This window comes from Zonotrichia albicollis, chromosome 21 (assembly GCF_047830755.1).
Source record: "Zonotrichia albicollis isolate bZonAlb1 chromosome 21, bZonAlb1.hap1, whole genome shotgun sequence".
In the NCBI taxonomy this organism is placed as follows: Eukaryota; Metazoa; Chordata; class Aves; order Passeriformes; family Passerellidae; genus Zonotrichia; species Zonotrichia albicollis.
Genome location: NC_133839.1, coordinates 8,405,041 through 8,432,530, shown reverse-complemented (window position 1 = coordinate 8,432,530; position 27,490 = coordinate 8,405,041). Strand labels below are relative to the sequence as shown.

Below are 27,490 nucleotides of genomic sequence, written 5' to 3'. Positions count from 1 at the left end.
TGATGGCAGTTCCAGTCAAATGTGATGTGTTGGCAGTCAGGAAACTTCGTGTAGAAATCCATGCTGGAATTGATGGGAAGTTCATTTGGTTGCCTTTGTTCACAGCTGCTGAATTTGTCTCTTCTCTGGAGCTTGGGGGTGGTTGTGGATCTCATGGTCTCCTGCCCTGGGTGTTTTGGGGAAGGGCACAGGGGAGCTTGCAGCATCACTCTGCAAATGTTATTGTAGGGTCTGGAGGGAGTTATTCCAAATAATTCCAATGGAAACTGGCAGTGGGATCTGGCCTGTTGTACCTGGAAGAAGAAAAAAAAAGAGAAGGGAAAAGAAAAGGAAAAAGATAGGCGATAGATGTTAGAAAACACAAAATTAAAACTGATTTGTTCTCCCCACCACACGGCGCTCACTGGCTGCTCTGACTTTAACATCTTTATCTGGATTTTTTTTTTTTCCTCCTCTAGTAATATTGAGAGGATTACCTTTGTTGGCCCCTGGGTAGTTGCTGTGTGATTTTACTGTTATTAAATCTATTGTAAACTGCTTCATTATTCCTGACTCAAATTCTCTCTTTCCTCTAATCCTCCTGCCTCCCTGGTAGAAATCCTGTGGCAAGAACCCTCAGGAAGTCCGGGAGAGAGCCACGGTCTTGCAGACAAAATTTGAAAATCTCGTCCACTCCAGCGAGGGGACTGTCCGGTGGGCCAAGAAAGGTCAGTGATTTCCTTCCCCTTATCCCACAAGGGCTCAGAGGAGCTGCCAAGGTTTCCTTCTGGGCCACAGCATCAGGGAAAAGGCCTGGAAGAAACATTTTGGGGCTGCTGGGCTCTGCAGAGGGCTGAGGCAGGCCCAGAAGGCTTTGTGGTGATATTAAATGTTAATTTCTGGCGTTCCCATATTATGTGCAAATGAGATTTAGTCTTGGCTTTCAGTGGGATTCACATCCAAGGGCTTTGACCCAATCACAGGGTTGTGTGTGTTATGCTGGGAAGGGGATGGGCGATTTCACCACATCCTGCTCCAATTCCCATCAGATGCCTCCAGTTCACCCCAGGGGTGAATTTGAAGCCTGAAAAGCAGGATGCAACCCTAACCAGTAAAAGATCTTGGATTGGGGCTGGTTGAGTGGGATGGGGGATAAAAGAGAGAGGGGCAACAACTCAAAAAGGCAGGAAGAATAAAAACTGGGATGAACTTAGTAATTGTAGCTGTGTACAAGTCTGGGGTTTGATGTGCCATCTTTTCCAAGCAGTTGGCACTGAGCAGTGTAAGAGACTCTGCCCTTCTTCCTCTCAGTTTGGAAAATGGAGAGGAAAACAGATTTGGGAGAAAGATTAAAATGTTGCTGGGGTTTTGGTAGGAAAAGAAACACCAAACTGAGAGGAGCCATAAATGTGTTGCAGGGTTGGCACTGTGGAAAGTCTGGGCCCAGAATTCCTGAGCACTTACTGGGAATTTGACTATGAGTTACAAGTCCACAAAATGCAAACCCATATGAAAGAGACTAGCCATTCTTGTTCACAGTATTTAGGACTGGAGCCTCTCCCCTTTTATGAGTCTCCTCTTCCCACATCTCCTTTCCTGATTGTTTTCTTTTTTACCTCATTGCTCTGAGTCAAGCCCTGCTCTCTAAGCTTGGGTAGAAGTTATTTCAGTTCTGCAGCGTTTCCAGTTAAAGATGAATTTTAATTTCGTTTAAGATAGATTTTAATTTCATAATTAATTTAATTTCCAGTTTAAGATTAATTTTAATTAATCCGGTGAGATGAATTTGAATGGTCTGCATCATTCCTGTTTACCATTCTGTGTACCTGCTGTGTGCACCTGCATACAGATGTGGGACAGGTGAAATCACCTGAAATCACCTTCCAAGGGGTCCAAAACCATATGGGGAAATTGCTCTTGAAGTTGTACAGTGTTTGGAGAAACTGGAGAAGGAGAGGCTGTTCTCACAATTAAAGTTCAGCATGAAAATTGTTAGGAATTTTGAGAAGTGATTGTTCAGGAGGTCAGAGGTGCTATTTTTTTCTGAAAGTTGTACTCCCCTCTCAGGTGATGTCACAGTCCAGAGTATCTCCTATGACTATCTGCTTACCCCAATTATTCTGCACGCTTTTTTATTTATGTGTGGCTGGATTGAGGTGCAAAGGGTTTGAAATTCTGCTGTTTCACTCTTGCTCTCCCTCCACTACTGCACATCCCCGGGCTGAAATCTCACCCCACCTCCAGCAGCTGCAGTGCTGATTTCAGTTCCTTGGGGTTTTCAAACACCTTCCTCCTGCAGTGAAAGTGCTGGACTTGCTACACAAGCAGCTTGCACCCATTTTCAGGTGTGTGGTGCAGTTTTGTAGCTGCTTTTTTAAATCCACAATCTCAAAGCATATGACTAAAACAATCATAATCCTTCATTCTGCATGGATGAGCTTCTTGCTGCTCACTTGGGATTTCCTGTAGCCCCTGCAAACTTCTAGCCTGAAGTGCCTGTGACAGGAACAACCAGAGAATAACTCTGGTCACACCTAAAAAACCTCTGTGGTTCCTCTCTACCCAGTGTCACTGTGCACACACCCACACTTGTTGCTGACCTCAGCATGAATAACTTCTTTAGCCACAAAAAAGAACCACAGAAAATACATCAGGAAATGCTGAAATGTTGTGCATCCCATTTATCTTGTAGAGGAGCACTCCACCTCTTTTTCCAACTCTGCTATCTACATATGCAAATTTTCCACTGCTGAGTGGCTTCCATAAGCCCCTCTTCCTCCCCTCTGAGCCAGGCATCATGAATAATTAACATGGCAGCTGGCTTTTGCTTTCATGGCAGACAATCAATTGGAAACTGTGCCAGAGATGCATTTGTTTCTCTCTCTTTTTCTGTTTTTCCCCATTTTCTGACCTAGTCAATGTTAATAAGCAGTGCTTGCACCTCAGCCTGCTTTCAAAAGCAGAGTGGCTCCCTGCCCGCTCTCCCCTTCTGCCTCTGCCTCCCGTGCTTTCCACACTCAAATCAAATGGTTCAGGAAAGGTGCTGCCCTTCAAACTTGATTGACTGATCAGCAGTGAGATGGGTGGGAGGAGGGCTCTGCCTGGGCCCTGCTACCTGGAGGATGAACCTCAGCAAGAGTGGAGCCCCTTTTGGGGAGCGGAGGATTTGCATGGTGATAGTGCTTCATTTCAGAGCTGTGGGGCCAGAAGGAGCTCAGGAGAGTGATCCTCTCTTACAGAGAGGGTAAGGAAGCAAACCCTGCCTTCCTCCTCCTCATTTCCCAGTTTTACAGCCAGCATTGAGCATTTTGCCTCCTTCCTTTCTGTCCTCAGCACCTGTGTGTGGGGAGGCAGAGCAGAGTCACAGGAGCCCAGGGCTGTGACACAGTGCTCAGATCCATGGTGGTTTTGGTGCATCCTTCCCTCCTGCTCCCAGCTGCTCTGGCAAAGTGCCTCCCAGTTTATGCAGCCCTGCTGGGGCCAGTGCTGGGAGCCTGGTGAGCAGGTTAGGTCACCTGTCTGCCTTTCATATCCCATTACCCTCTCATCCCCTGTTTAAAATAACAACAAACCAGCCCATCTAACCCCATCATCTTTTCTTTTTCTGGCTTTTTTCTTTTCTTCCTTTGATTTTCCACACTTATATTTCCTGGAGAAAAAAATGGGGATGCAGGGGTACAAAGAACCAATCTGAATCCTCTGTCTTAGTGAGCACAAGCCCAAATCCCACTCCAAGCCAGTGCTTGTTACCTTAGACTTGTGTTGGTGTGGTAAAAACTCTCAACAGCTCACACAGTTTGTTCCTGTGGCATCAAGGTAAGGAACCCTGTACATGAATTATGGCCTGACCAGCACTGTTACCAGTCTTTGTGAGTTGTTTTCCTAAAGCTCTGTCTCTTTGATCACAAAATCATAAAAGAATTTCAACTTAAAAAAAAAAAATCCAATAAAGCGTTCAGTATCTGGCCACTCTAATTGCACATAAAAGCCAGAAAACATGACTCTGGCAACACTCTAAAGACCTGATAGTAAAGATTTTAAAAAGAATCTCATCCACAAAGGTCTTCATTTCCATCTCTGGGGTGCTGTAATGAACATCTCAGCTCTGGGCTGCTCAAGGTGAGGCATTTCCTGGGCTGGCTCTGTGACCTGCAGCTCTCAGCTCAGCTCTGGGTTAGTGCCTTGCAGCTCTCCCTGCTTTTGTGTGCTCACAGCTGGATCTGGCAGATGTCTGTCAGGACTTTGGGAAGAGGGGGAGCCTTTGACACTTTTGATTCTGTAATTCTGATTTTGGGGGGTTGGTACCAGCAGCTTTTCCTCTCTGCACGGCTGTGGGAGGTGAGCTCAGCCTTCATAATAACAGGATCTTTAGTATCAGCCATTTCAAATGCTGTGAGGCAGACAGCTGTATTAGCTCCAATGGGACTCAATTCAAAGCAGGAGCAAGTTCCTATTGTTCCCTTTGAAGAGTTACACCTTCTCATAGGTGAATTTGACCAATAACTTTATGAAAAAAAAAATAGCAGCAGAACAGGAGTTTTGAGAGCATTTGAGCTGGTTTATAAGCCCTCAGAAGGATGGCCTTCAGACAGGAGACTGAGACAGTATTTGGAATTTAGCATTCTCTTTTTTGGGAAAACACAGGTCTCCTGGTGCTCAGAAGCCTCTAAAAGAGCAGCATTGTGAAATTGGGAAGAAGGTGCAAAAAACTCAATCTTTTCTTCTCATCGATTGGGAAAAGGAGTTCGCTTTGCTCAGTAAACAGAGCTTTGATGGATTCCCTGGGTCCTTCCAGGAGCTGATCTGCTAAAATGACATTTTTATTACTGTTCATAAACTCCAATCTCCGGCTGCTGCCAAGAGATTAGACATAAGCTGTGGGCAAACTTGCTGGTCCGGTGGCTCAACAGGCAAGGGCAGGAGAGGTGAGAGTTTAGAGCTCACTGCTGGAGGGAGTGACAGGGAGAGGAAGATGCAGGAGGTGCTTTGGACTCAGGGCTGGGGGCACACAGGAGGTTTAGCAAGCTGGGGATTGAGGGGAGGCATTTTCTGAGCTGCAGAATTTCCTTCTGGAAGTCTCTCTATTCCCAGAGCAGGGGCCAGCCCGGGTGTAGTGAACGTTCTGGGGATGGGGAGGAGCAGAGGTAGTGCTCATATTAGTGGATGATTGTCTTTAGAGCAATGAGCCCTGAGGGAAGGGCATTACAGGAATATAAAGATGGGAAGGGAAATTTGCACACAGTTCTATTATTTTTCCCTTTTGAGAAGGTGAGCTCTGTTCTCAGTGTGCTGATGAGTCAGGAAATCCATCCGGCTCTCAGATATTTATAAGGGACTAGCTGGTAACTGGTGAAAAATGCATGGACTACTGGGACTCTAATATCAGAGGAGCCTTCCTGTGCCATCTCCATGCTTCCTTTTCTTCATCCCTGCATCTCTGTTCCCACTCTCCTCTTATCTGCTGCCACTCAGTATCAATGACTCTTGAGAGAAATGCCACAAATTCACCTTTTGTGGCCAGAGGAGCAGCCTTGCAGGAGCCAAACCCAACAATTCAGTGGAGCTTTGTTTCAGTTCCTAACACCTCCCCAGCACCTTTTGGGATTGCACCAGTGCTGTGCAACCTTCACAGGTTTTTAACATGCCAACCTTTTCTGCCAGCTGCTGACCAGAAGGTGTCCCAAAGGACCAGCCCCATGTCCTTTCAGCTGGAACAGCTGAATCTTTTAAGTGTTTATATAAATATATATAAAAATGCAGCAGCAAACAGAATTCACTGGTGTTTTTCCTTCCCCTCAGCACTGCAGTCTTTCCTTTGTGCCTATACCACCTATCCCAAGGAGCTCAAGCACATCTTCCACATCAAATCTCTCCACCTGGGTCATGTGGCCAAGAGCTTTGGGCTGAGAGATGCCCCCCAGAACCTGACTGCTCTTCCAACTGCAGCCTCAAAGAAGAAAACCAAAGCAAAGCCAAAAAGGTAGGTCAGCCTGATGTTCCTGAGCTGTGCTTTGCTCCTCAAGGTGGTTGGGCTTGCTCCAGGAATCCAGTGTAAAAAAAGCAGATCTGTTGGTAGAAATGATCCTTCTGCAAACCTGGAGGTGTGAGTAGCTCTGGGAAAAAAATTTCAAAATCTTATGGGATCTGTCCTGAGGATAGTCTGCAGCAAGCCCAGAGTGCAGCTCTGTCCCCTCTGGTGTGTGTTCAGGGCTGTTCTGGGCTCTCCTGTTGTGTGTACAGAGCTGGAGACTCCCTGGTGCTGCTGGAGGAGCCCTGAGCCCTCTTCTGTGCCTGCAGGGGAGCTGAAGGTGCTCAGTGCATCTGACCCTGGCTGCTCTGATTTGTTCAGGACAGAAAATCCTCTCTTTTGGGATCACAGTGCTGAGGGCATGCTCTCTTCCCCAGTGCAATGGCAGGATCCAGAAAAATCATTGCAATAATTCAAAGGAGGAAAATCTTTTTTCTTTATCAGCCTCAATGGTGACATTTTCTGTGTAATTGTTGCTACAAACCCTGTTAGCAAACCTCAGCCATGCAATTAAAGCACTAATGAACATAATTGTTCCAGGGCTGGGCACTTCTCTTGCACATGCACCTATCCTGTGAAAAGAAAAAGGAAAAAAATGCAAGGGGAAGGGATTTGAAAATAAAAAGTTGGAGCGTGCATTGTCCTGCTTTCAGCAGCCACCAGGGACAGGCCACTGCTCTGCCTCCTGCTCCAGCTGACCCTCCTCAGCAGATGGGCAACAGGATGGGAATGCCCCTGTGAGCAGGGGATTTAAGGGAGCTTTATTTCGGGAAGAATAGCCTGATTAGCTGATAAAGAGCATGTAAGATGGTATGGGGTGGGCTTTGATGTCTTGCTGGCCCAGCAGGGTGTCAGGCTATGAGTGACAGTAGCGTGTCACAGGATTACTTGGCCTGTAACAATGCCTCTCTCTGTTCCTGTGATGTTGCTACTCTGTTAGAGCTACTTTTTCCCTTGTTACAAACCTCTTTTAGATGGGGGTTCCTCCTCCCCAAGTCTTCATCCCATTAGAGCACAGACAAGCTCAGGATACAGTAGGTTTTTACACACAGGAGCTGTGGGGCTGTGGAGGTGTTGGAACAAATGGTCTGAGAGTGATTTGAGAGCTCATTTGCACGTGGATCACAGAATTGCAGCTCAAGGAAAGTGGGCAGACTTTGCACAGCTCTGTCACGGCTCAAGATTCCAGATTTCAAATCCGGGAGCATCTGCAGAGTTAAGACCCTGCAAAAAAAAAAAAAAAAAAAAAAAAAGCCAAAGTTGTGATGTGCAACAATTGTTCCTGCCTGGGAAATTTGGCTTTAATCAGCTTTCTCTGTGTGTGCTTAAAAAATAAATAAATAAAGGGAGAGGGTATATTAGTATTTATAGGATAGTTTAGAGAAAGTGAATATTGATTCAAATTCAGTTTGCACTTGCATAAATCCAAGATTATGCTATTAACTTAGAGAATTGCTCTTGATTTCACACTGACAAAGCAGAAAGCAAAACTTAGCCTGCCATTTAGAAGACAAATGGTTTCTCATTGTAAAATGCAAGGCTTGAAATTATAACAGCACAGTCACAGAGCAATCTTTTTAATTATATTTCTCACATGATGCTGTGAGTGTTGGTTGTCGTATTACACATTGTCTCCCAACATCTGATACTGGTTTTTAATCAGGCTGCTCACTAAAGCCTCATCTCTCAGCACCTGCCTAGAGAATAAAGAGCAGGTTGAAAGTGGGGTAAAGGCAATCATTAAATGTTTCCTTAAGAGGACAAAGAAAACTTTTCATTTCTTTTGAAGTCTCCTTTTGTGCTTGGCGCCTCCTTGGAGAGCCCGCTGGGGGAAGGTGAGACAGCGAGAGGGAGCAGCCAGGTGTGTGATGTTCCAGTGCTGAAATGTGGGAGCAGCCCTCTCCTCAGTGCCCACGTCAACTTCCATGCATTTTTCAGAGGTCTTTGTGCAAACCAGCTGTCCCCTTAGCTGGAGTGCATCTTGCAAAACCCGATCTGAAGGCGGAGAAATAATTGCCGGCGCTGTTCGCAGAAAGTTGCAATGCTGTGTTGAGGTGAGAGATGAGCATGAGAACCAGATACTGCATATTGAATTACAGTACATCAGCTTAGTCAGTGTCTGGGCTCATGCTTTGGCTGCAGGCTGGAGCAAGGAAGCTGATCCCACCTGCACTGAGGGATTAGCTGTCCTTGCTTTGCTGGAGTCGCAGCACGCCGAGGAAGGGGCTGACAGGCCAGATAGATTTGTCTTTTGACTCCTTCACAATGCACATTCCACCATGCATCCCTGTGCTGCTCAGGCTTTTGCATTCTGCATCAACTGAGGGCCTGCTTTCCCTTTGAAATCAGTGTGTGCCCCCAAAGGCTTTCACTGCACTGAGCAGTTGCAACTTAATTTGGCTTTTTTGTGAGTTCGAGCCATCACAAAGAAAGGTGGCTCTTTAGTTCAGCTGATTCTGTGGAACTCCCTGCTACAGGAATTTCTGATGCAAGATATGCTCAGAAAAATAGAATTTACTTGAGAGTATCAAGAATTGCTACAGCATATGCAAAAAGTAATATGAAAACAAAGGTGAAAACCCCCTCGTGCTTCAGAGTTTAAGCCCAGCCCTCAAGTGAAATGGGATCAGGGAGAGGAGTTTGAGAGCACTGCTGTACCTCATTATCACAGTGCCATTGCTCTGATGTGGAGATGGGCATGGCCTGGAGGCTTTGGCTGCAGGATCATTGTGTTAATTCATTCTTCAGCATGGTCAGATAGAATCAGACAGCTCCTGGGAAACAGATCTTGTAGCCCTGTGTCCTCCTCATGGCCAGGGCAGCACTTTGCTTTGGGTGCAAACTCGTGGCCTTTTACCTTCTCTCCCCCACCACATCCTTGGTTCCACTTTTAAACATCTTGGCATTGACAATTTTTGAAGAAACACAGGGCTTGTGACTCAAGGCTGCAGCTGGGCCTCCCTGCACAGCAATTGTCTCATCATTAGAAGCACTTTGCTTGCCAGTTTTTATGTGCACATTTAGAGCTTTCCTGATATCACTTAATTAGTCAAAATGCAGCTTTGGAATTCTGCCCACTGGGAATTTCACTTTGGGCAGTGTGCTCTAGGAAGCCAAACTGGAGCTCAGGTAAGAGCATGGGCAAATGGAGCCAAAAATGAGAGTAAGAGAGACATGGCTGCTGTGAAAAGAAACATCACCATCACTCTTCATTAAGGCAGTTCAGGGACACAGGTGAGTCCTGGCTACCACATCATGATGTTATAAAAGAAATCCTCTTATGAAATGAAAGTTTTATAGTTGTAAAACCCATCTGATTGTTTCCTGCATACAGCAGTGCCCTTTATTACTGTCCTGTTCCACTGTGGCTGCAGCACAGAGCCTTTGCTCCATCTCCAATCAAGTGAACAGTGCTTGCCCACAGAGCTGGAAAACCTCTGTGCACCAAAAATTGTCATCTCTGTCTAATTGAAATATATTCTGGATTCTGGGCTGGGAAAGGGCCTGACAGAAGCAAGAATCCTGGGTGGATCCCAGCCTCCCAGTGCTGCTTTTTGCCTGTTTCCATAGGGTGAAGACCAAGGGGTGGCAGTGAAAGTGGGACTGGGGTTTCTGTGTGGCTGAAATGCATTTAACTTCAGTAGGGCAAGGTGGGCTTTGCTGCTCAGCACACCCCAGTGTGGAGACCACCCTGCCCTGAGTGTTCTGGACCAGGCTTGGTGCTCATTCTGGCTGGGTAATAATTTTCCTTGATCTTCTCAAGCATCTGCATCAGCTGGGAGCAGAGGACCTGGGCCATCTGTTGACCTGTCGAGAGCAGTGGAGGATTGCTGATGGATTTCTTGCCCCCACTCTGCACAAAGAACAGCAGCAAAACCAACCCAAACAGGGTTGCATTGGCTGCAGATGGTTCATCCAATGCTCCAAGCAGGAAAAGCAGGTGTTGCAGCAGCCTTGGCCCAGAGGTAACCCAGCTCTGCTGCTGGCACAGTGTCAAGGAGCTGTTGGAGATGCTGTCAGGCAGATTGATGGTGCAATCCACGTTGAAATGGTTTCTGATAAATGGAACGGCCTCCTCGGGTCTCTCCAAAGACACACCATGAGTTCTGGGACTCTGTGGCAGAACTTCATCCTCCTCCTGCCTCAGCTGGAGCAGGTTGGGAGCCTTTGGAGGCTGCAGATGCTGGGAGAGGTGACTGCACCTGGGCACTGCATTGCAGCAGCGTCTCACACAGCAAGACAAAGGAGCTGGCAGTGATGCCAGCCAGGTTGAGAGGCACCTCCAAGAACAAACTCACTCACACTGTGGGGAAAGATGAGCAGAGGAGGCATCTTCTGAGCCAGCACAAGGAGATCAGTGCAAAGCATTCAGATTTGCTCAGAGATGGAGGGTTGGGCAGCACCAGCATCCCTGAGATCCCTGTGGCTGAGGTGGGGAAGGGGAGCAGCAGGCTGGGAACTGTAAGGGGGTGTAGGAAGGAACTGAAGCAGAGGAGAGAAGGATTTTACTCTTCCCTTCACTGGACACTTTTCCTTCCTGATGTTCTTCTCCTGCCTTTTCACCATTCAGTGATGTACTTAGCAAGATTCACAAGTTTCTCATGTTTAAACAGTGTTTAAATCATTCCAGTTTTCTGAAGGAGTCAGATTTTTTTTTTTTTTTGTCTTTAAAACTTTGGCCTGGTCTTTTCCAGCTTTTGAGGAGATAACAAAGTCATCTGGGGACAGTTCCTCTTTTTCCTTATTGTGTCTTTGCTGAGGGTCTTGGTACCAACTTTTGTGAGGTTGCAGCTTCATTACAGATGTGCATAGGCAGCTCTAAACCTGAGTCTTTTATTCCTTCTTCTGTCTCAGTATACCATGATGCCTAGACATGAGATCACAGCAAGAGATGCTCATCACCCATGTGCTTTTCCAGTGATGGGAACATGGGTTCTGTCTGTGTTGCAAATGCATCTTTACATTTACAGCTTTTCTGTGAAGCTTTTTGCCACAGTATCACCCCAGAGCTCCCTTAAATTAACATCCCACCAGGGAAAGCCCAGGGAGAGCTGGGAGAATGGACAGGGAGGCCAAAGAGATTAAAATCCTTGCCCAGGGATGCTCAGGGGTGAGTGTTAAGGGCTTGCTCAGTTCTCCTGGGCTTTGTCTCATACCCCTGGTGAGGGAAGATGCTCTGTGGTTATCTTGCTGCTCCCAGAGGCTGTCACCAGCTGGGCAGAGAGGGGAATTTACAGCTTTACAGCAGGAATCAGGGCTCCTGAGCTGGTGCAGTTTCCTGGTTCCCTGCAGCTCCTCCATCTCATGGTTACACAGGGCTTTGACAGCTGCTTTTCTTCTGTGTGTGATGAGCACAGGTTCCACAGCACAACTCCATTGATTTTTGTGGCCTTGGGTTAGAGGGAGAGAGCTCCTTTTCCCCTGCATCCCTGCTTTTCTGTGCACAGCTGATCACCTCAGCAGGGAGTATTGATTTACTAATTGGGCAGCAATTTCACCTGATTGATAATAAAGTGTTGGACAACCTCCCTGCTGAGCTGCAGCTCAGCCCTGCAGCTACTGGTGGATTCCTTGTCCTTCTGCAGCAGAGAGTTCTCTGTTGTTCAGTAAACTGGTGTGTTGCTTGGAAACCCAGGAATTACTGTAGGAAATGCTTGGAGACAACAATCAAAGTGTCAAATAGGAGCTTCAGCCACTGGCTGAGCAGAGGATATCCCTGTACAGGCTGTGGGAAGGGAGCAAACAACACCCCAGGCAGCCAAGAATTCATTCCCTTGTCCTCCCTGGGTGTTTGAATGCCTTGATCCATTGCTGCAGCCAGAATTTCTTCCTTCTCTCCAACACCCAGCATGGGTTTGGGCACCTGAAGGGACTTTGAGTGCTAGAAAGTGTCACCTTTAGGACTGCTGAGTGCCTGTGTTGTCACCAAAGCTCTCTGGGGCTGCTGTTCAGTTCAGTTCCCTCATGTGCAGAGGGACAGACAGATTTCTGTTCTGTTTTTCTGGAAACTCTTGAGGTTTGTTACAGGTCCTTACCAGAACTTGTCAGAGAGGTGACCCTGGAGGTGTTCAGGCTGGAAGGGGCTCAGGTTGGACCTGGTCTAGTTGAAGGAATAAGGGAATGTTTAGGGTCCCTTCCAACCCAAACCAGGCTGTGACTCTGTGGTGATGAAGAGGAGGGTGGGACATGCCATGTGGACACCCTGTTGTGCCCAGGACCATGGGAATGAGGTAGGGAATCTTCATTCCTGCACCCAGGAAATTGTATTTAAAATAACTGACAGTGAGCTTTGCCCAAGGTTATAGCACAGGACAGTAGCAGAACTCATGGTGGGAAAATGCTGAGTGGGTTTTTATATTTATAGCTGGCAGTTTAGGGCTGCAGGGACACCCATGTTGGAGTTTGGTGGCCATGCAAAATGCAGCTACCCTTGCAAAAGCCAATCTCTGGAGGGGGAGGCTGTGAGGTGCATGGGATGGCTGCAGGACACTGCAAGAAAAGAAAATCTGTTGGGTTTAGACTCATGACATTCTAATTTTTTCCTTGGTTTATTTGGGAGGGGGTTGTGGATTTAAGCTTTATTTATAAAACATTTCCATTGTTCAATGTCATTGTGCTGTTAGGTTGGTTGTTGTTATTATTATTATTATTATTATTATTATTATTATTATTATTTCCAAACTGCTGTGTCACCTCATTCATCAGCCTTCAGGCACACAAGCTTCCCTCCTTCTCCCCACCACCCCTGCAAGAGCATTTGTACAGAACAAAGGCTTGCTTTGAAAAACGCTGTGAGATTTTGCCACCTTTGTGGAAACCTGTCACAACAAAACCTAATTTTGCACGAGGCAGAATTTCAAATCAAGCCTCAAGGAAAGGGAGCTGCTCCTTCTCTAAATGTGCAGCTGTCAGTGGTGTTGCAGGAGAAGGGGTTCTGAATTCCTGAATTTCTGAATTGCTCTGCTCTTCCCCCTGCCCAGGTCTGAGCTGCTCAAGAAGACCCACAGCAAACGTCGCCTTGCTGAGCTCCTGTGCTCTGAATATTCCAGTGGGATGGACACTGCTGGAGCCAAGGTCAAGAAGAAGAAGAAAAAGCAGAGGAAAGCTGGCAACCAGCAGATTCCAACATAAGCCAGGCCCTTCCAGTCCGTGGCTGTAAAAGCTGCTGGAGTGCCTCAGCCGGGGGTCAGGGTGACCTGCCAAAGCAGCTGAGGAGTGTTTCCATTTATCAGGCGAGTGTGGGAGGGATCCTGGGGATCTTGGCCTCCTCCCCTTCATTCCATAGGTCCAAGTGGGATGGAATCTGGGCGTGTCCTGGTGTACTGCTGCAGTTCAATGTGGCCTCCTGAAGATGCACCGTGTTCCTGGGATGGTTTTTTAGCAAGGAAAATAAAAAAAGGTTAAATGTGATTTTCAGAGAAATGTGATGTGTGTGCAACATAAAAGTGAGACAAGTTTGGGCAGGCAGGAGATGCTTTTGTGTTTTAGGAACACTCCCCAATCCCTTCACTTGCTGTTTCCAGCCAGGTAAACGTGGCAGGGAGGAGCACCATGGAGAGGGGAATGTGCCCTGTGCCCTGTCACTGCACAGGGAGCACTCCTGCTCCTGTCTCAGGTAATGAATCCACACTGCTGCCCCCTCCTCTCGTGTCCCTGTGCACTGGGCAGGGTCTGTCCCTGGTCACTGTTAGGCACAATTGGCACCTGCAGGGATGCCAGTGGCAGGACTGTGGAGCACTCCTCAGTGCAGTGACACAGAGTCCCTTTGGGCAGAGCTCATGGGCACAGAGCTCCTGGGGACAAACTTTGTCCCTGTGGGAAGGAGCCAGAGTGGAACCCAGCAGTCTCCAAACTTCTCCTTGCCTGCAGCATGTTGTCATTCCTGATTATGTAACACACAGGGAGTCTGAGATGTCTCACCTCTCTGAACATTAAAGCCTTTGCAGGTTCTTGCAAACCCTTGCCAGTCATGACCCAGCCTTTTGGGGTTCTCTGCCTTGCCTGGGTCTGTTTGGGCTAATGGATTCCACTTCTTGTTTTTCCCATTTGCCATCCTTCTTGTTCCCATCAGAGAACTGGGACTCTGGGAAAAGGGATGGCCCCAGTGTGCTGAGCCTGGCACTTGTTCACCACAGTCTGTGAAAGTAAACCCAAACTTTCCCATTCTGAGTGGGAAAGTGCCCCAAACCTGCAGGAGATTTCAGGTGAGCACCCACCTGTCCCTCCCTCTGCTCCTTGAGCACAAGCACCAAGCAGGGCAGGGGTGAGAACAGCACAAACCCAGCCAAAACACAACTTTGTGCTCCCTGCATGTGTCTTCCTCGAGGAGAAGGAGGAGGAAGAGCAGCCCACCATGACCTGAGCCAGGCATGTTTTATGCAGGAGCAGAAAGTGCTCTAAGAGTGGCAATTTCAGACGTCAGAAGGAAGAAAAGTACTGAAAAGGGACTATAAACAGATGAAAATGATGCCTTGTAAATGCAGAATTGAGGGCACCTACTTTGGGCTGTAGTGAGTCATACAAAGGATTGTAGGAGAGCAGCAATCAGCCCCAAAGTATTTAATTTCTGAAGTGAAGGTAACTTTTGAAACCAGAATTTTTCTTTCCTCCCAGTCAATTATTAAACACTTCCATTTCACTGCAATACTTTTTTCAACACTTTTGAAAGATGACAGAAAGGCTCCAGTATCAAATCAACCATGATTTTTCAGAGAGAATGAAGTTACAAACATTTACTAGATTAAAATAAAATAACAAAACCCACCTGATTTAGTTATGAGAACTATTTGGAAGAGCAATCAGGTTTAAGGCAAATGTCAACTTCAACAGAAAAGAAACCCCTGAGGATGAAAATGACTCAGAATGATGCAGAGAGTGCAAGTTTGGGAATGATCTTGTGCATGAAGGGAAAGTACATGACCTTCTCCTGGCTGACTGTCACGCAGGAATTAATAGGGACTATTGGCAAATTCATAAGAGTAGGAAAAAGCCAACAGCACATGGGTGAGAGACATCAGGAGATCTCATTGCTGCCTGGATTAACTGGGCATGAAACAGTACAAATGGTTATGATGAATAAAGTGATTTTTAAAAAATATCAGAGTGCCTTTTTCTTTCAGCTTCACCATCTTCAGCAGATAGGGCTGCATTGCTTGAGTGATTAGGGAAAGAGAGAGGAGGAGGTTGTTGAATGAGTGTTAAAAGAAATGCACATGCACCTGAAGTTAAATGCACATGCACCTCAGTTTTCTCCTAATAAACTTGAAGGCTGATGAGAAAAAGGTGTTTGAATTGTGGCTGGGTGGGCAGGAGTCAAATTGTGCCCTTGTTTGCACTTGGGCAGCTCCAGATTGGCTCTGAACTGGCTTCACCCTTGTGCACCTCTCAATTCAATAAGAACCTGATAGGTTTGGGGTTGATTTCACTCAAATCACCCTTTCATTCATTCATTCAGGCAGGGCAGGGTGTGGTGCTTGGAGCTGTGAGCTGCTCTGGAGTTCCATCATTTCATCATCATTTCCATCAAATCTCCACCACCTGCAGCAGGACCAGGGTGTTGTGTGTGCAGAGGTTCCCAAATCCTCTGAGCACCCAAATGCCAGAGGAGCAGCCAGGGGTGACAGTGGATTCCTGTGGCATGGAGCAGGTGGGTGTTGCCCTGAACTTCTCCTGGATTTGTCCCCTCTTGCTCTGAGGTACGTGGTGTGTGCTGAGGGGCCTTGGCTGGGTGGGAGCTGGGTTTGGCAGTGTTGGTGGAGCTGCAGCTCTGGTTTTGGCTTTGGTCCTGTTTGCTTGTCTGGATTGTGGTGGAGGGCAAAGGCCTCACTGCCCTGCAGCCCAAAATCCCTGGGTTTGGTGTGGAAATTGTGGCACTGTGTAACTTCCCTACAAAGCTGATCGTGAGTCGGACCAGGGCTTTGCTGGGTTTGCCTGCCCTGCTCTCACACCCTGGGATTGCAGGAGAGGGCAGGGAAGGCAGCAGTGCTCTGGGCTTTCCATTCTGACATAGTTTGGTTTGGTGCTTGGATGAATCCATGGAATATCTTGGCTAGAAACAATTCTGCTGATTGCAATGGTTTGTGTGTGCTGGCATGTCCAGCAGGGCAGCTCCTCCTGTGCCAGGAGGGGAGGAAGGTGGCCCTTGAGCTGGGTAAAAGGGACCTGAGAGCCAGGACTGTGTTTGGCCCTCTGGATCCAGAGCCTGGAGCTGACAGAACCCAACCAGCAGCAGTTTGTCTGTCGGGCTCTGCACCCTGGAGAAATCCCTGCTGCAATACTCCAAAGGTTTCCCTGCTGGGACTGCTGCTTCTCAAGTCTTCCATTTTTTTTGCTTCATAGAATTTCAACCCAGCACAGCCTGTCCTACCCCTACTCTGCCAGGACCGTGCCCACCTGGCACCATCCTCTGGAAACATTTCCAGCCTGCTCAGGGGCTGCTGTAGGTGCTGGTGGGTTCTGCTGTGGGACAACACCAGCTCCCATCTCAGTCCCTGCACACAGGCTGGAGGTGAGTTTACTCCTCCAGCAGGTTTTGAGATCCTCCCACACATAATGCTGTTCAGTGTGGTGCTCTCTGCTTAGAGCCTGTGGTGCCTTCCCTAAACTCTTTTATCTCAAAGCTTTGCTCTGCTGTGAGATCTCCCTGGCAGCAACAGCTCCAGCCCTCCTGTCCCCTCTGTTCCTTCCTTCCCACCACCCTGGCACAGCCATTCCCCTTCCCAGAGCAGAGGATTCCCTGGGATTCTGTCCTGCTCTCTCCTCCCGTCCTCCCAGCACAAACTGGACTTGGCACTGTGTTATGGTGCTGGCTCCACTGGTACAGGGGAGTTTCCAGCGTCTTCCAGATGTGAAATGGCAAATTTAAATATTGCAATTACAAACGTGTAACGAAGCCTTGTACTTCATTAATGTAAGAGGAGGAATCTGCTACGGCTACAAGGACAATTAAATATTAGAGAATGTCTTTGATTCACATTCCTGCTGTGTAAATGGGAGGAAGGTTGCTGTATGCTCCTTGCCTTTGCGCTCACAAAATGAAAAGCACACCCACTGCAAGTTGTCCTTTGATAGATTTTTAATATGATTTTAAAGAGTTTTGTTTGGCCTCATTCTTATTCAATGAGATTAATTTAAAGCACTTATCCCCTGGGTTTAAGTCAATCCATGTAGGATTTGGGACGGGGGTTGTTGCCCGGGGAGGGGGTTGTTTGCAGGCCTCTCTGAAAGACTCCTTTCCCACTTCATTAACCCCGAGCTGGGAGCGACCCCCCTTCTTCCTCCTCCTCCTCCTCCTCCTCACCCAGCCGAGGCGCGGGGATTTACCAAACTCCTCCATTCACATGCAAAGAGCCGGCCCCATCCCTCCACAAAGGCCGGGGGCTCTCGGCCCCAGCCGTGGCTGCGCATTTGGCCGAGCCGACAATCGCGGGGCTCGGGGCGAGCGGGGCAGAGCTCCCGGCACGGGGGCACCGGGCTGGGCCCGTGGGTGCCGGGGGGGCCCGCAGACAGCCGGGGGAGCGGCCGGGGCCGGCGGGACCCGCAGCCCATCTGTCGGCTCCCCGAGCCGGCCAGCGCTGCCCGGCTGTCCCGGGCACCAGCTGCCGGGCCCGCTGGCCGCGGCCAGATGAGCGACACTTTTAAAGGGTGGAAACAATCCATTTTCCAAAGCGATCATTTAAAGCACTTAGGCAATTATACACTTAAGATTAGCGTTATTAATTCACCGCAGTCGCGGCTATCACCGCGCCGGGCTGCCCCGCTTCCCCGGCCGGTGCCGCATGCCGGCACTGGAGCCGGGCCCCGGGGGGACACCGGGACCCTGGGGGACACCGAGCCCCACGGGGACACCGAGCCCCGTGCGATGGGAGGTGGGAAAACTCCTCTTTGCTTTTCTCCCTTCCCCTCGGCGGCGGCCGTTCCGCCAGAGCAAACAAGCGGGAGGGGAATGGAAGGGGCCGGCGGAGGCGAGAGCCGTTTGTTTGTTTGTAAAGAAGTTTTATTTCCACATTTAAAAAAGGGGGGAGCGGGAGCGGCCGCGGCGCCCCGAGACCCCCCCGCGCCCCCCGCCCGGCCGGGCCGGCCCCGGGATACAGACTGACAAGAATCACTTACACAAATACGCCCTCAGGGTTCACAAATAAATAATTCATATACATTTTGCACCGTATTTACATTCCACCGCGCTTTTTTTTTGTTTTTCATTTTCCTTTTTTTTTTAATTTTTTTTTAAGTTTAAACTGAAGTTACGGATGTCCCAAAGTCTCGTTGGGGCCATCGGCCCGGTCACCCCGCGCTCCTTCCCGGCGGGCTCGGGGGGCCGGAGAAGGCGGGGATGGCTCTCCCGTGGCGGGGGTGCCTCGGCTCCCCTGGCTGTTCCTGGGCAGGGGGCGCAGAGGCGAAGCCCCCCCAGGAGCATCCGCCCCCCGCCCGTGCTCCCGGCGCCGTCCAGGCCGGGGTTGGGGACACTCAGCGGCCTCGCTGCCCCTCGGGGGCACAAAGGGGGTAAAAGGCGGCGAACGCCCCGCGGGGTGAGGGGGGGCTCCGTCCTGCCAAGCCTGTCCTTGGATCCTTGCGTTCTTTATATATTATTTTAAAAAAGGAGGGGATGGTCTCATTTATAATTTTATATATATATATATATATATATATATTTGGGGATGAGCGGGAGTCTGTCTCTGTCTCTTGCTCGCGGCCCCAGAGCTGGGGGGTGTTCCCCTCCAGCCTCCCCCGGCCCCGTGGGGCTGCCCGGGCTCACCGGGGCTCACCGGGGCTGCGCGGCCCGGGGCAGGACGCCGGGCAGCGGGGGCAGGGGCGGCGGGGGCTCGCTGCCGCCCTGCAGTCCGTGGATGAGGATGCGGGGCACCAGGGGTCTCTGTAGGGCGGGGGGCGGCGCGCTGGGCCCGCGGTACAGGTACAGGGCGGCGCCGGGGTCCAGGTTGGAAACCAAACTCTGCGGGTAGAAGTAGGGCGAGGGGAACATCCTCTGCAGGGCTGAGTAGTTGCCAGCCTCAGCCAGCAGCTCCAGGCCCACCGCCGTCTGCCTTTTCCACTTGGTCCTGGGGGGGCAAGTCGAGAGAAGGGGTCAAGGAGGGGAGGATGATCCCAAAGCCGCTCCCGGGCTCTTTTTACCCCTTGCACAGCCCCTTTCCCTGGGCTCTGCTCTCGCTGAGCATCCCCGCTCCCACCGCTGGCTCCCAGGGCCGGCCCCTCCTGTAGGGCCGGGACGGGATGGGATGGGATTTAACGGGATGGGATGCAGACCCCTTTAATGGAGGGAGGGAGCTTATCTCCCTAGCACCCCCTCTGCAGCCCGCTGTGAGCTCCCACGGAGCTTTCCCGGACCCAGAGCCCGGCTGGGACCCGATGGCGGGATGTGAATCCCGGCGATAAAAATCGCGACAGAAATTCAGTCCCTTCCTGGGGGTGTAAATCCCAGATTGTCGCACGGCCCGAGGATGACACGGGGGATCCGTGAGCTGAGCGCGGATGCTGCGATCACCGCGACGCTCCCCGCTCCGCCGCCCGGGGCTCCGGGAGCCGCTCCCCGGGCCGGGGCTGCCGGTGCCGGGTTCGGCTGCTCGGGAGTCCCGCGGGGGGACAGGAGAGGGGCAGGGTCCCGGGGAATTCGTTTGCGGCAAATACGTCTATATATCTGTGTCTAAATACTCATATACATATATAGATGTGTGTGTGTGTATATATATATATATATATATTAATGTATCTATTTATGTATGGAAGTGTATATTTTTATATGCGTATATATTTATATACGCATATAAATGCCTATATGCCTATATCGGTATAGGCATGTGTATATATAAATATATATATAAATGTATATATATATATATGTATATATATACATATATATACATACACACACATTTTTTTTTTTTTTTTTTTTTTTTTTAATGTGTGTGTGCCGGATCTCGTGGAGGATCCCCGGCTCCAGGATCTCGCCGCCGGCGGGCAGGGGAAGGGCTGGGAGCTCAGTTTTGTCTCTGCCGTGTCCTTGCAGGAGAGATTTGGGCAGAGGAGGGGCGATCCCAGCGTCCCCCGTCGCCCCTAAACTTCCCCAAACCTCCGACGTGGGGGAATCTTTGCAGATGGAGAAATGGAACTGGAAATGATGGGGAGGGAGGGTAAAACCCTGGAAAGGGAGAGGGCACAGGGCGGGGGCTGCAGCCGGGGATCCCTCGTTTGGTGGCCGTGGCAATGCTCGGGGCTGGCGATGTCGGGACAAACCCACCGAAGCCACCGCGCCGCCAGCCCTTTTACAGATTTGTCGCTGAAGCGCTAAAACCTATTTCCACCAGTAAATTATTCATCATAATAATAATTGTGTAATTACTGTAAAGAGTGTTAATTATTGATGCCCAAAGCAGTAATTGGTATCTATTATTAATGGGCCGATGTGTTATGCTGTTGTGTTTCGCTGGAAGCCCGGTCCTGCCTCCCCGCCTTGCCGGGGCTGGGGGCACAGATTGCCCCTCCTGCCCCACACCCAGCATCGCTTTTCTCCCCTTTTCTCCCCTAAAAAGCCCCGGGAGAGGCGGGGAAGGGCCGGACATCGCCCCTGTCCCGCTGCCGGGAGGAACGGGCCGGTTTTGGGGTGCAAAATCCCTGCGTGGTTTGGGGTGCGCGGCCGGGGAGGGGAGCAGGGCAGGAGGGAACGGTTCATTTTTTACCTTCTGTTCTGGTACCACGTTTTCACCTGCGTGTCGGTGAGGTTGAGGGAGGCGGCCAGCTCCATCCTGTCCTGCACGCTCAGGTATTTTTGCCTCTCGAAGCTGCGCTCCAGCTGGGCCAGCTGATGGTCGGTGAAGGCTGTGCGGGCTTTGCGCGGCTTTTTCAGCCGCACCGGGGGGCTGTCCCGGGAACTGGAGATCTCTCGGTCCCCTTCTTCTTTCACTGAGCGCACAGGGAGGAAAAGAGGCCAGGTCAGGGCAGGAAGGGAATTACCCTCAGCAGAGCAGGGCTCGGCTACGAGTGGGGCTCACGGCACATTTGCTTTGCACCCCGTAAATTTAAACTCCGGCTGCCAGGGGCAACTCAGGGGCTCCCCGAGCCGGGCCCGGTTTCTCCCCGTCCCGAGGGTCTGGGATCGGAGCAGGAGCCTTGGATTGTGCCGTGAGAACCCCGGGCCCAGACCCCCCTGATCCCCCTCATTTCTCTCGGGGCAGGACTTTCCTCTGGGCATATTCCCCCAAACTCAAAAAGCTTTCTTGGTGCTTGGATATTTTTTATTTCCTTCTTTTTCTATCTACCTTTCTCTCTCTCTTTTATTTTCTTTTCCTTTTTAAAAACCAAAACAAACCAACCAAAACCGAAAATTTCGAGCCCACTTTTTTTTTTTTTTTTTTTTTTTTTTTTTTTTTTTTTGGAGGGGAATATTGAGGTGCTGGTCCTGCCTCTCCCCTCGGCGGAGAATCCTCCGTCCTCCCGGGGATGCTGCCGGGGCTCGCAGCAAACCTCCCTTCTCCAGGGCGCACAACGAAATTCAGGGGAAAGCCCTTCGCAAACCCCTGTTTAACCCTGATTTTTATCTTTAAAAAAGGCCGAACGAGAGGGGCTGATGGTGGTTCGTTGCATACGCGCCGGCGGAGCGATGCGGGAATTTACGCCTCAAAATGTTGCAAGGTGATGGAAAATTACGGAGCAGCAACAAAAATAAAAGGGAGAAAATAAATTCCTGCTCGTGCTCGCCTTCTCCTTTCTCCTGGAGGAGATTATGGAGCAAATAAGTTCGATTTATACAAATTGCCGGCGTTTGGGTTTGTTGTTGTTTTTCTTTTTTTACAGGGGTTTATGTTAAATTTGCTGTAGCGGGGCTGAGTAGGGACAAGGCTGGAGCCGAACGCGAGCTGATTTCTCTCTGTAGGAAGACAATAATCCGGTTAATTGAGCCACCGGGGAGCGAAACCCTTCAAGCAGAAATCCTGGCTCTGGCCGAGCAGGCGGAACGAGCCGGGGCCGATCCTGGGGCCGGGGATCCGGTCCCGGTTCCCGGGGACGCGGCAGCCCCGACCCGCCGGAACCGGGCCGGGGATCGGCCCCGACCTCTCCCGGGAGCGGCCCCGAAGTTTGCGGGACTTTTTCCCGAGTAAAGCGGGTCTGGCCTCTGGCATCCCGAGGAGGAAAATCCCCCCGGCCCCTGGGCTGATGCTCGGCTCCTAAAAAGTTCCTGCTCGCCAAAAAGCCGCAGGAACGGCGGCGGCGATGGTTTCGCTGCTCGGTCCGGACCGAGCCCTGGTTACTCCTAGCTTAAAAAATTAAATATATATATATATATATATATATATATATATATATATATATATATATATATACACACGTATTTAAAAAATATTTTAGGGTTTTCTGGTACTTTGGCCGCTGGGGGTTAGGCCAAGCCTCGCAGCCCCTTTGCGGAATAAATCTGTGGCGTTTTGCTCCAGGAAAGGCTATTTTCCAAAGCGGCACAAAAAGAATCGCTCTGGGAGCGGGGATCTTCACTCCTCCATCCATGCGCGAGTTTTACCCTCATTTAAATTGTGGTTTCCTCCCTATTTAAACTGGTTTTGGGTTTTTTCCCCCTCAGCTTAGACAGTCTTTTCCCCCTTTAATTTAAGCAGTGGGGTTTATTTGCGCCCCATTTAAGCGGTGTTTCCCTCGCAATTTAAAGGATTTTTTTCCACATTTAAATGGCATTTGCAGCTTGGCCGTGGCTGTCCCGCGGCAGGGACGGGAGAGGAGCCGAGGGGCTCCGGGAAACGACCCCTACCCGAAACCGAATCCCCGGCCTGGGCTCGGCCGGCTTAGGGGATGCAGAGAATCCCCTTTTCTCCTCTTTCCTCTCTTCTTTTGCGTCTCGGCGGTCTGGGGTAGGGGAGAAGAGGTGCAGGAATTGGGGCCGGGTGCAGGAGGCGAGAACAAACAAACAAAGTGGGAATCGCGGCACTGCCGGCCCTGCAAAGCGGTGGGGCCGATGTTTCCTCCCGGGGCACCTCCAGCCCCGGCACCGAGCCTGAACTCCGTCCTTCGTTTGGAGCAAAAATCGCCCCGTGATGTCCAGAACCTGCCGCCGCCTTTAAAGCCTTAAAGCCTTATACTTGGGTGAATATTTTCTCTCCATGAACCAGATTTCAGCCCAGCAGCTCCGGGCGAGCCCAGGGTGCATTTGTAGCCAGGACGGGGCTCAGCCTGTCCCCCTTTTTTTTCCTGCCAATCCTCCCAAATTCAGCGGTCCCGCAAGGTGCCATCACCTCCCTGTTCTCTGCCCAGCTGCATGGATTCCCTCTCCCTTCCCTCGCAAACAGCCGGCGAACAATTTTCCCGGAGAAAAGTTTCTGCAGAGCTGATGAGGGTGGGATGGGAGAAAGCACCGGGGATAAATCGCTCCGAGGGGCGAGCTCTGACCCCAAACCCCCCGAGCTGTTCCTGTGGCTCTCCCTGCCCCGACTGCCACAGGGGGAGGCCGGGCAGGGGCTGGGGGGTCCCGGGATGCCGAAGCCCCCGGCCCGGGGCAAGCAGCGCCCGCATCCCGCCCCACGCCCCCCGGAGCTGTGGATGCGGCCCGGGGCTCCCCGTCTGCACTGCTCGGGTTTGAACGATTTCCAAAATAATAACCCAAATAACAACAACCGAATCAAACCCCGCCGAACGGCTTGTTCGTTTCTCACCGGAGCACGGCAAATCCGTCATTATTTTATTACTATTCTGTTTTGGTTTGTTTGTTTTGGTTTTTCTTTTTTTTTTTTTTTTTTAATTTTTTTTCCCCGCAAGCAGAAATCCTCTCTGCTGCTCCTTTCCCGGCGGGTGGAGCGGCACAGCCGGATCTCTGCGGCGGAAGGCGGCCCCGGAGCATCCCCCGGGCTCGTTCCGTGAAGCGCCGATTGCCCCAACCCCTTCCACCGGGCCGAGCCCCACCGAACCCCCAAGTTTCCCCAAGTTCCTCGGTCATTTCGGGCAGCACCGACACCGTGACCTGCCCTGAGCGGGGCTGGGATCCCAGAGCACCGTGAGGCTGCGGGTCCGCACAGCCCAGCGGGCTGAGCCGCTCTTACCTTTGTACTCCGAGTCCGAGGAGGAGCTGCTGGTGTTTTTTTCCATTTTCTCCCTAAAATCCTCGCCGGGCTTGGTGGGGATCCTGCCCGCCGGCTCCTGCCCGCCGTGAGGTCCATTGGTGCTGGAGTAAGGCGCGCAGGCTGCCAGGGGCTTGCAGTCGGCCAGGATGTCTCTGATGAGGAAGGAGGAGGTGACGGTGCGGGACTGCGAGGGAGCCGAGCCCTGCCCCGGCTGGAGATGCGCATCCAGGCCCGGCCGCGGCGCCGCCGCCGCCTCCAGGCACTCGCGGCCCGGCGAGCGGGGCGAGGGGCACCCGCTGCTGCCCTCCGAGCGGGGGCTCAGCTCCAGCGGGGACCGCCCGTCCGCCACCAGCGGGTCCCCCTTGGGCACGGCCGGGCTGCCGGCTCGGTGCGAGAGGATGGAGTCGATCCCAAAGCCGGTGGAGCCCTCCATGGCCCCCGCGAGGTGCCGGCGCTCACACGGGCATTGGCGGGGAGGGCGCGGCGGAAGCGGGTTGGTAATGATAATTAACGATAAAAACAAAACAAAACAACAAAAAAGAAAAAAATAACAAAAACAAGGTAAAAAGGAAAAAAAAAAAAAGAGCAAAGTTCAGTCTGGGATCCGGGCAACAATTGCTGCAAGGCTCTCCGAGGCGCCGCGCGTTAGATCCAGGGCTGCTCCGTCTTCAGCATCGCGCCCAGCTGCACTCACAGACAGACAGGAGAGGGGGGGAGAGGGAGGCAGAGTCAAACTTTGGCCGCCAAGGGGGTGGGGTGAGGGGGGACGGACCCCAAGCTCACCCGGGCTCCCGGCCACCCCACCCGTGCCCGGAGCCGCGGCGCGGGGCTGGGGGGCAGCCCGGGGGCTCCCAGCCGGAGCTGGGCAGGCAGCGATCGATAGTGAAGGCTTCGCAGCGCCTTAACCACTTAATGATCCAGAAATCAATGGGGAAGGGCGAGGGGAGGGCGGAGGGGGTGGCCAGTCGCCGGGCGGCCGAGGCGCCCCCCTTTCCCTGCCAGCACCTCGGACAGCGCCGGGGGGAAGCGGAGTCACTCCGGAGCCCGCAGCACCTCGGACAGCGCCGGAGCCGCTCCGGTGCCTTCAGCACCTCGGACAGCGGCGGCAGCGCCGCGCCCTCCCCGGGGGGGATCGGGGAAAATGGGGAGAAAAAGCCGAATTTGGGCCGCTCCGGCTGGGGGACCCCGGCACCCCCCACCCAGCCCGTGTGAAGGCGCCCATTGGCCGCCAGGCGATTTGGGGGATGTCACTCCCCACCAGGCGACTCCTCGGAGCTTGATTAACGGGAATTAATTGTGGCCCGCATCCCCGCGCTTTCCGGGCGGTTTCCGCCCTCTTTTGCTGTCATTATCCCGCTGATGGGGCTCTTAATGGGATGATTAGCCACGGAGGGAGGGGGGGTGTGGGTTGGGTGGGTTAGCGAGGGGTTACTGCTTTCTGCGCGCTTCCCCCCGCAATTAGCTGATCTGATCGGTCCCTCCCAAGCAGGGAAAGTTTTGCTGGGCGTTAAAATTAAAAACAGAATATTTAGGAAAAAAAAAAAAAAGATAGAAAGAAAATAAAAACGAGGAAGAAAAAACCGAAAACCTCCCAATACCCCCAGCATTGAGGCGGCTGCTCTGAGCCCGAGGTGAGCCTCGGAGCTGCGAATTTCGTTGCATGCACAACCGATTTGGTTGTGGCCGAGCAGAGAGGTCCAAGGGGCAGCCGGGCAGGCGCCGCCAGAGCGAGGAGCGGGCACCGCTCTGCCCACTCTGCCCGCGCCCAGGGCGGTACCTGCTGCTGCAACCGGGCAGGGACCGCGCTCAGAGCGGGTTTTTCCTGCCGTCAATCGCATTTTAAATAAAACACCGATGGCCTCAGGCAGGGCTGCCCCGTCCTGCCCCGTTCTGCCGGAGACACCAACTTTCCTCCCTCCCGCCCCGTCGGGCTTTGCTGCTGTTGGTCGCCCAGGCTGCAGAGGGACAGGCTCCCGCAGGATCCCCACCTTCCTCGCGGTCAGCCTGGCTGCTGCCTCCTCCAGGGTTTATTTAGGGGTTTTTCCCGTGGATGGAGCCTTCGCCGAGGAGTTGGGAAAATGTCCACACCCGGGCGCGTGGAGCTGCGTCACTTTAAAGCGATGTCGCTGGCTATTTCTCAAACACCCGATTTCTTCTGTTGCCCACCTTCCCGGCCAGTCAGCTGCATCTTGTCCCCCTTCCAAAGCCGCCCTTGGCCGGCAGCTTGGAGGCGACCAAGGAGGGGGAGCCCCCTGGGGCAGCCCGGCTGCCAGCTGTCGGCAGCGGCGCTCGCAGGGCCCCCGCTCCTCCTGCCCTCGGCTCGGGGCCGCCAGATCGGGGCACAGGAACAAAAGAACTTTAGAGGAGGACAAACCCAGGAACGAAATCGGCATCATCAGCCCCGGTCCCAGCCTGCCCCCACCTCGTGCTCATCCTCCCTGCCCTTGTGAGGGGTTCCTGCTGCTGCTGTGCCCCGTGTCCCTCCAGCACAGAGAGCCAGGAGAGGGGACAGGTCAGTTTTGCAGTGTCCTCCATCCACGAGGCTGGGCCAGGTGTCCCTTTGGACTGGAGCAGAGTGATGGGTGTGCAGGAAGAGGTTCTGGTGAGACCCCGATGGGGTTTGGCAGCTCCTGGCAGTGTTTGTGTTGGTCCTTGGGCTCTGGCAGCCTCCCTGTTCAGCCAGGAGATCACATTTGGGGTGGAAATTTGCACTGGGATAGAATCAGCACTGAGGTTTTATTTGGGACCAGGAACGGGGCTGGAAAAGGCAGCAGGGCTGGGAGTGGGATTAGGATCAGGATTTGGATCAGCCATGCAGGGACAGGTTTGGGCTGGTGAGGATTGCTCTTGAATAAAGCACCTGCTTTCAAATAACCACAAGGATGTCCCCAGATGAGACCAAATTCTTGATGATGTGCAAGATTTTGGGGGGTATTTGATGGAACCTCCCAGAGCAGGTTCTGTATAGTGCCATGTCCAGCCCTGGGGACAGATATGTCACTCCTAGGCCACACTTGGGGCTCCCAGCAGCTACAGATACACTGCTACTCATGTTTTAATGACACTAAAATTATTATTGCTATTATTACTATTCATGTCATTGTTTTATTAAGTTGTTTCAGAGCTAGACTCCCCAAGGCAGAAATATGCCCCATTCTGCCCATATGTGGTGTCCCTCCCACATCACCAGACCCTGGACAGGTGGGGCTCCAAGGATTTTTCTGTGGCTCCCAGCACAGACAGAAAATCCTGTGCACAGACCATGGAGCAGTGCACACTCCTTCCCTCTGTGTGCTGCCCTTAAATCTCGATTTCCCAACTGCTCCTGTTCACAAACACCCAGCCAAGAGCAGACCCCCGATTCACAGCCACCTTCTCACAAGCCTCAGCCACAATCCAGGGCTGGATTTAGGGC

General features: G+C 51.7%; 2 protein-coding genes across 3 annotated transcripts in view; one reads left to right on the top strand and one right to left on the bottom strand.

Moving 5' to 3' along the window:
- DDX31 (DEAD-box helicase 31) overlaps positions 1 to 13,417 on the top strand; it is a 43,859-nt gene extending 30,442 nt beyond the window's left edge. For both annotated transcript variants that reach the window (XM_026797513.2, XM_005494130.4), the window contains exons 18-20: positions 596 to 707; positions 5,779 to 5,959; positions 12,988 to 13,417. In XM_026797513.2, the coding sequence (XP_026653314.2) occupies positions 596 to 707; positions 5,779 to 5,959; positions 12,988 to 13,138 (444 nt within the window). In that variant the 3' untranslated portion in view covers positions 13,139 to 13,417. The remainder of the gene's footprint in view (positions 1 to 595; positions 708 to 5,778; positions 5,960 to 12,987) is intronic.
- Positions 13,418 to 16,910: 3,493 nt separating this feature from the next.
- BARHL1 (BarH like homeobox 1) lies at positions 16,911 to 26,431 on the bottom strand. The gene is made up of 4 exons (XM_074556264.1): positions 26,064 to 26,431; positions 24,055 to 24,759; positions 20,698 to 20,920; positions 16,911 to 19,062 (listed from the first exon to the last, which is right to left on the bottom strand). The coding sequence occupies exons 2-4, from the start codon at positions 24,506 to 24,508 to the stop codon at positions 18,768 to 18,770; spliced, it is 972 nt and encodes a 323-aa protein (XP_074412365.1). The 5' UTR covers positions 24,509 to 24,759; positions 26,064 to 26,431; the 3' UTR covers positions 16,911 to 18,767.
- Between the last annotated feature and the right edge of the window lie 1,059 nt (positions 26,432 to 27,490).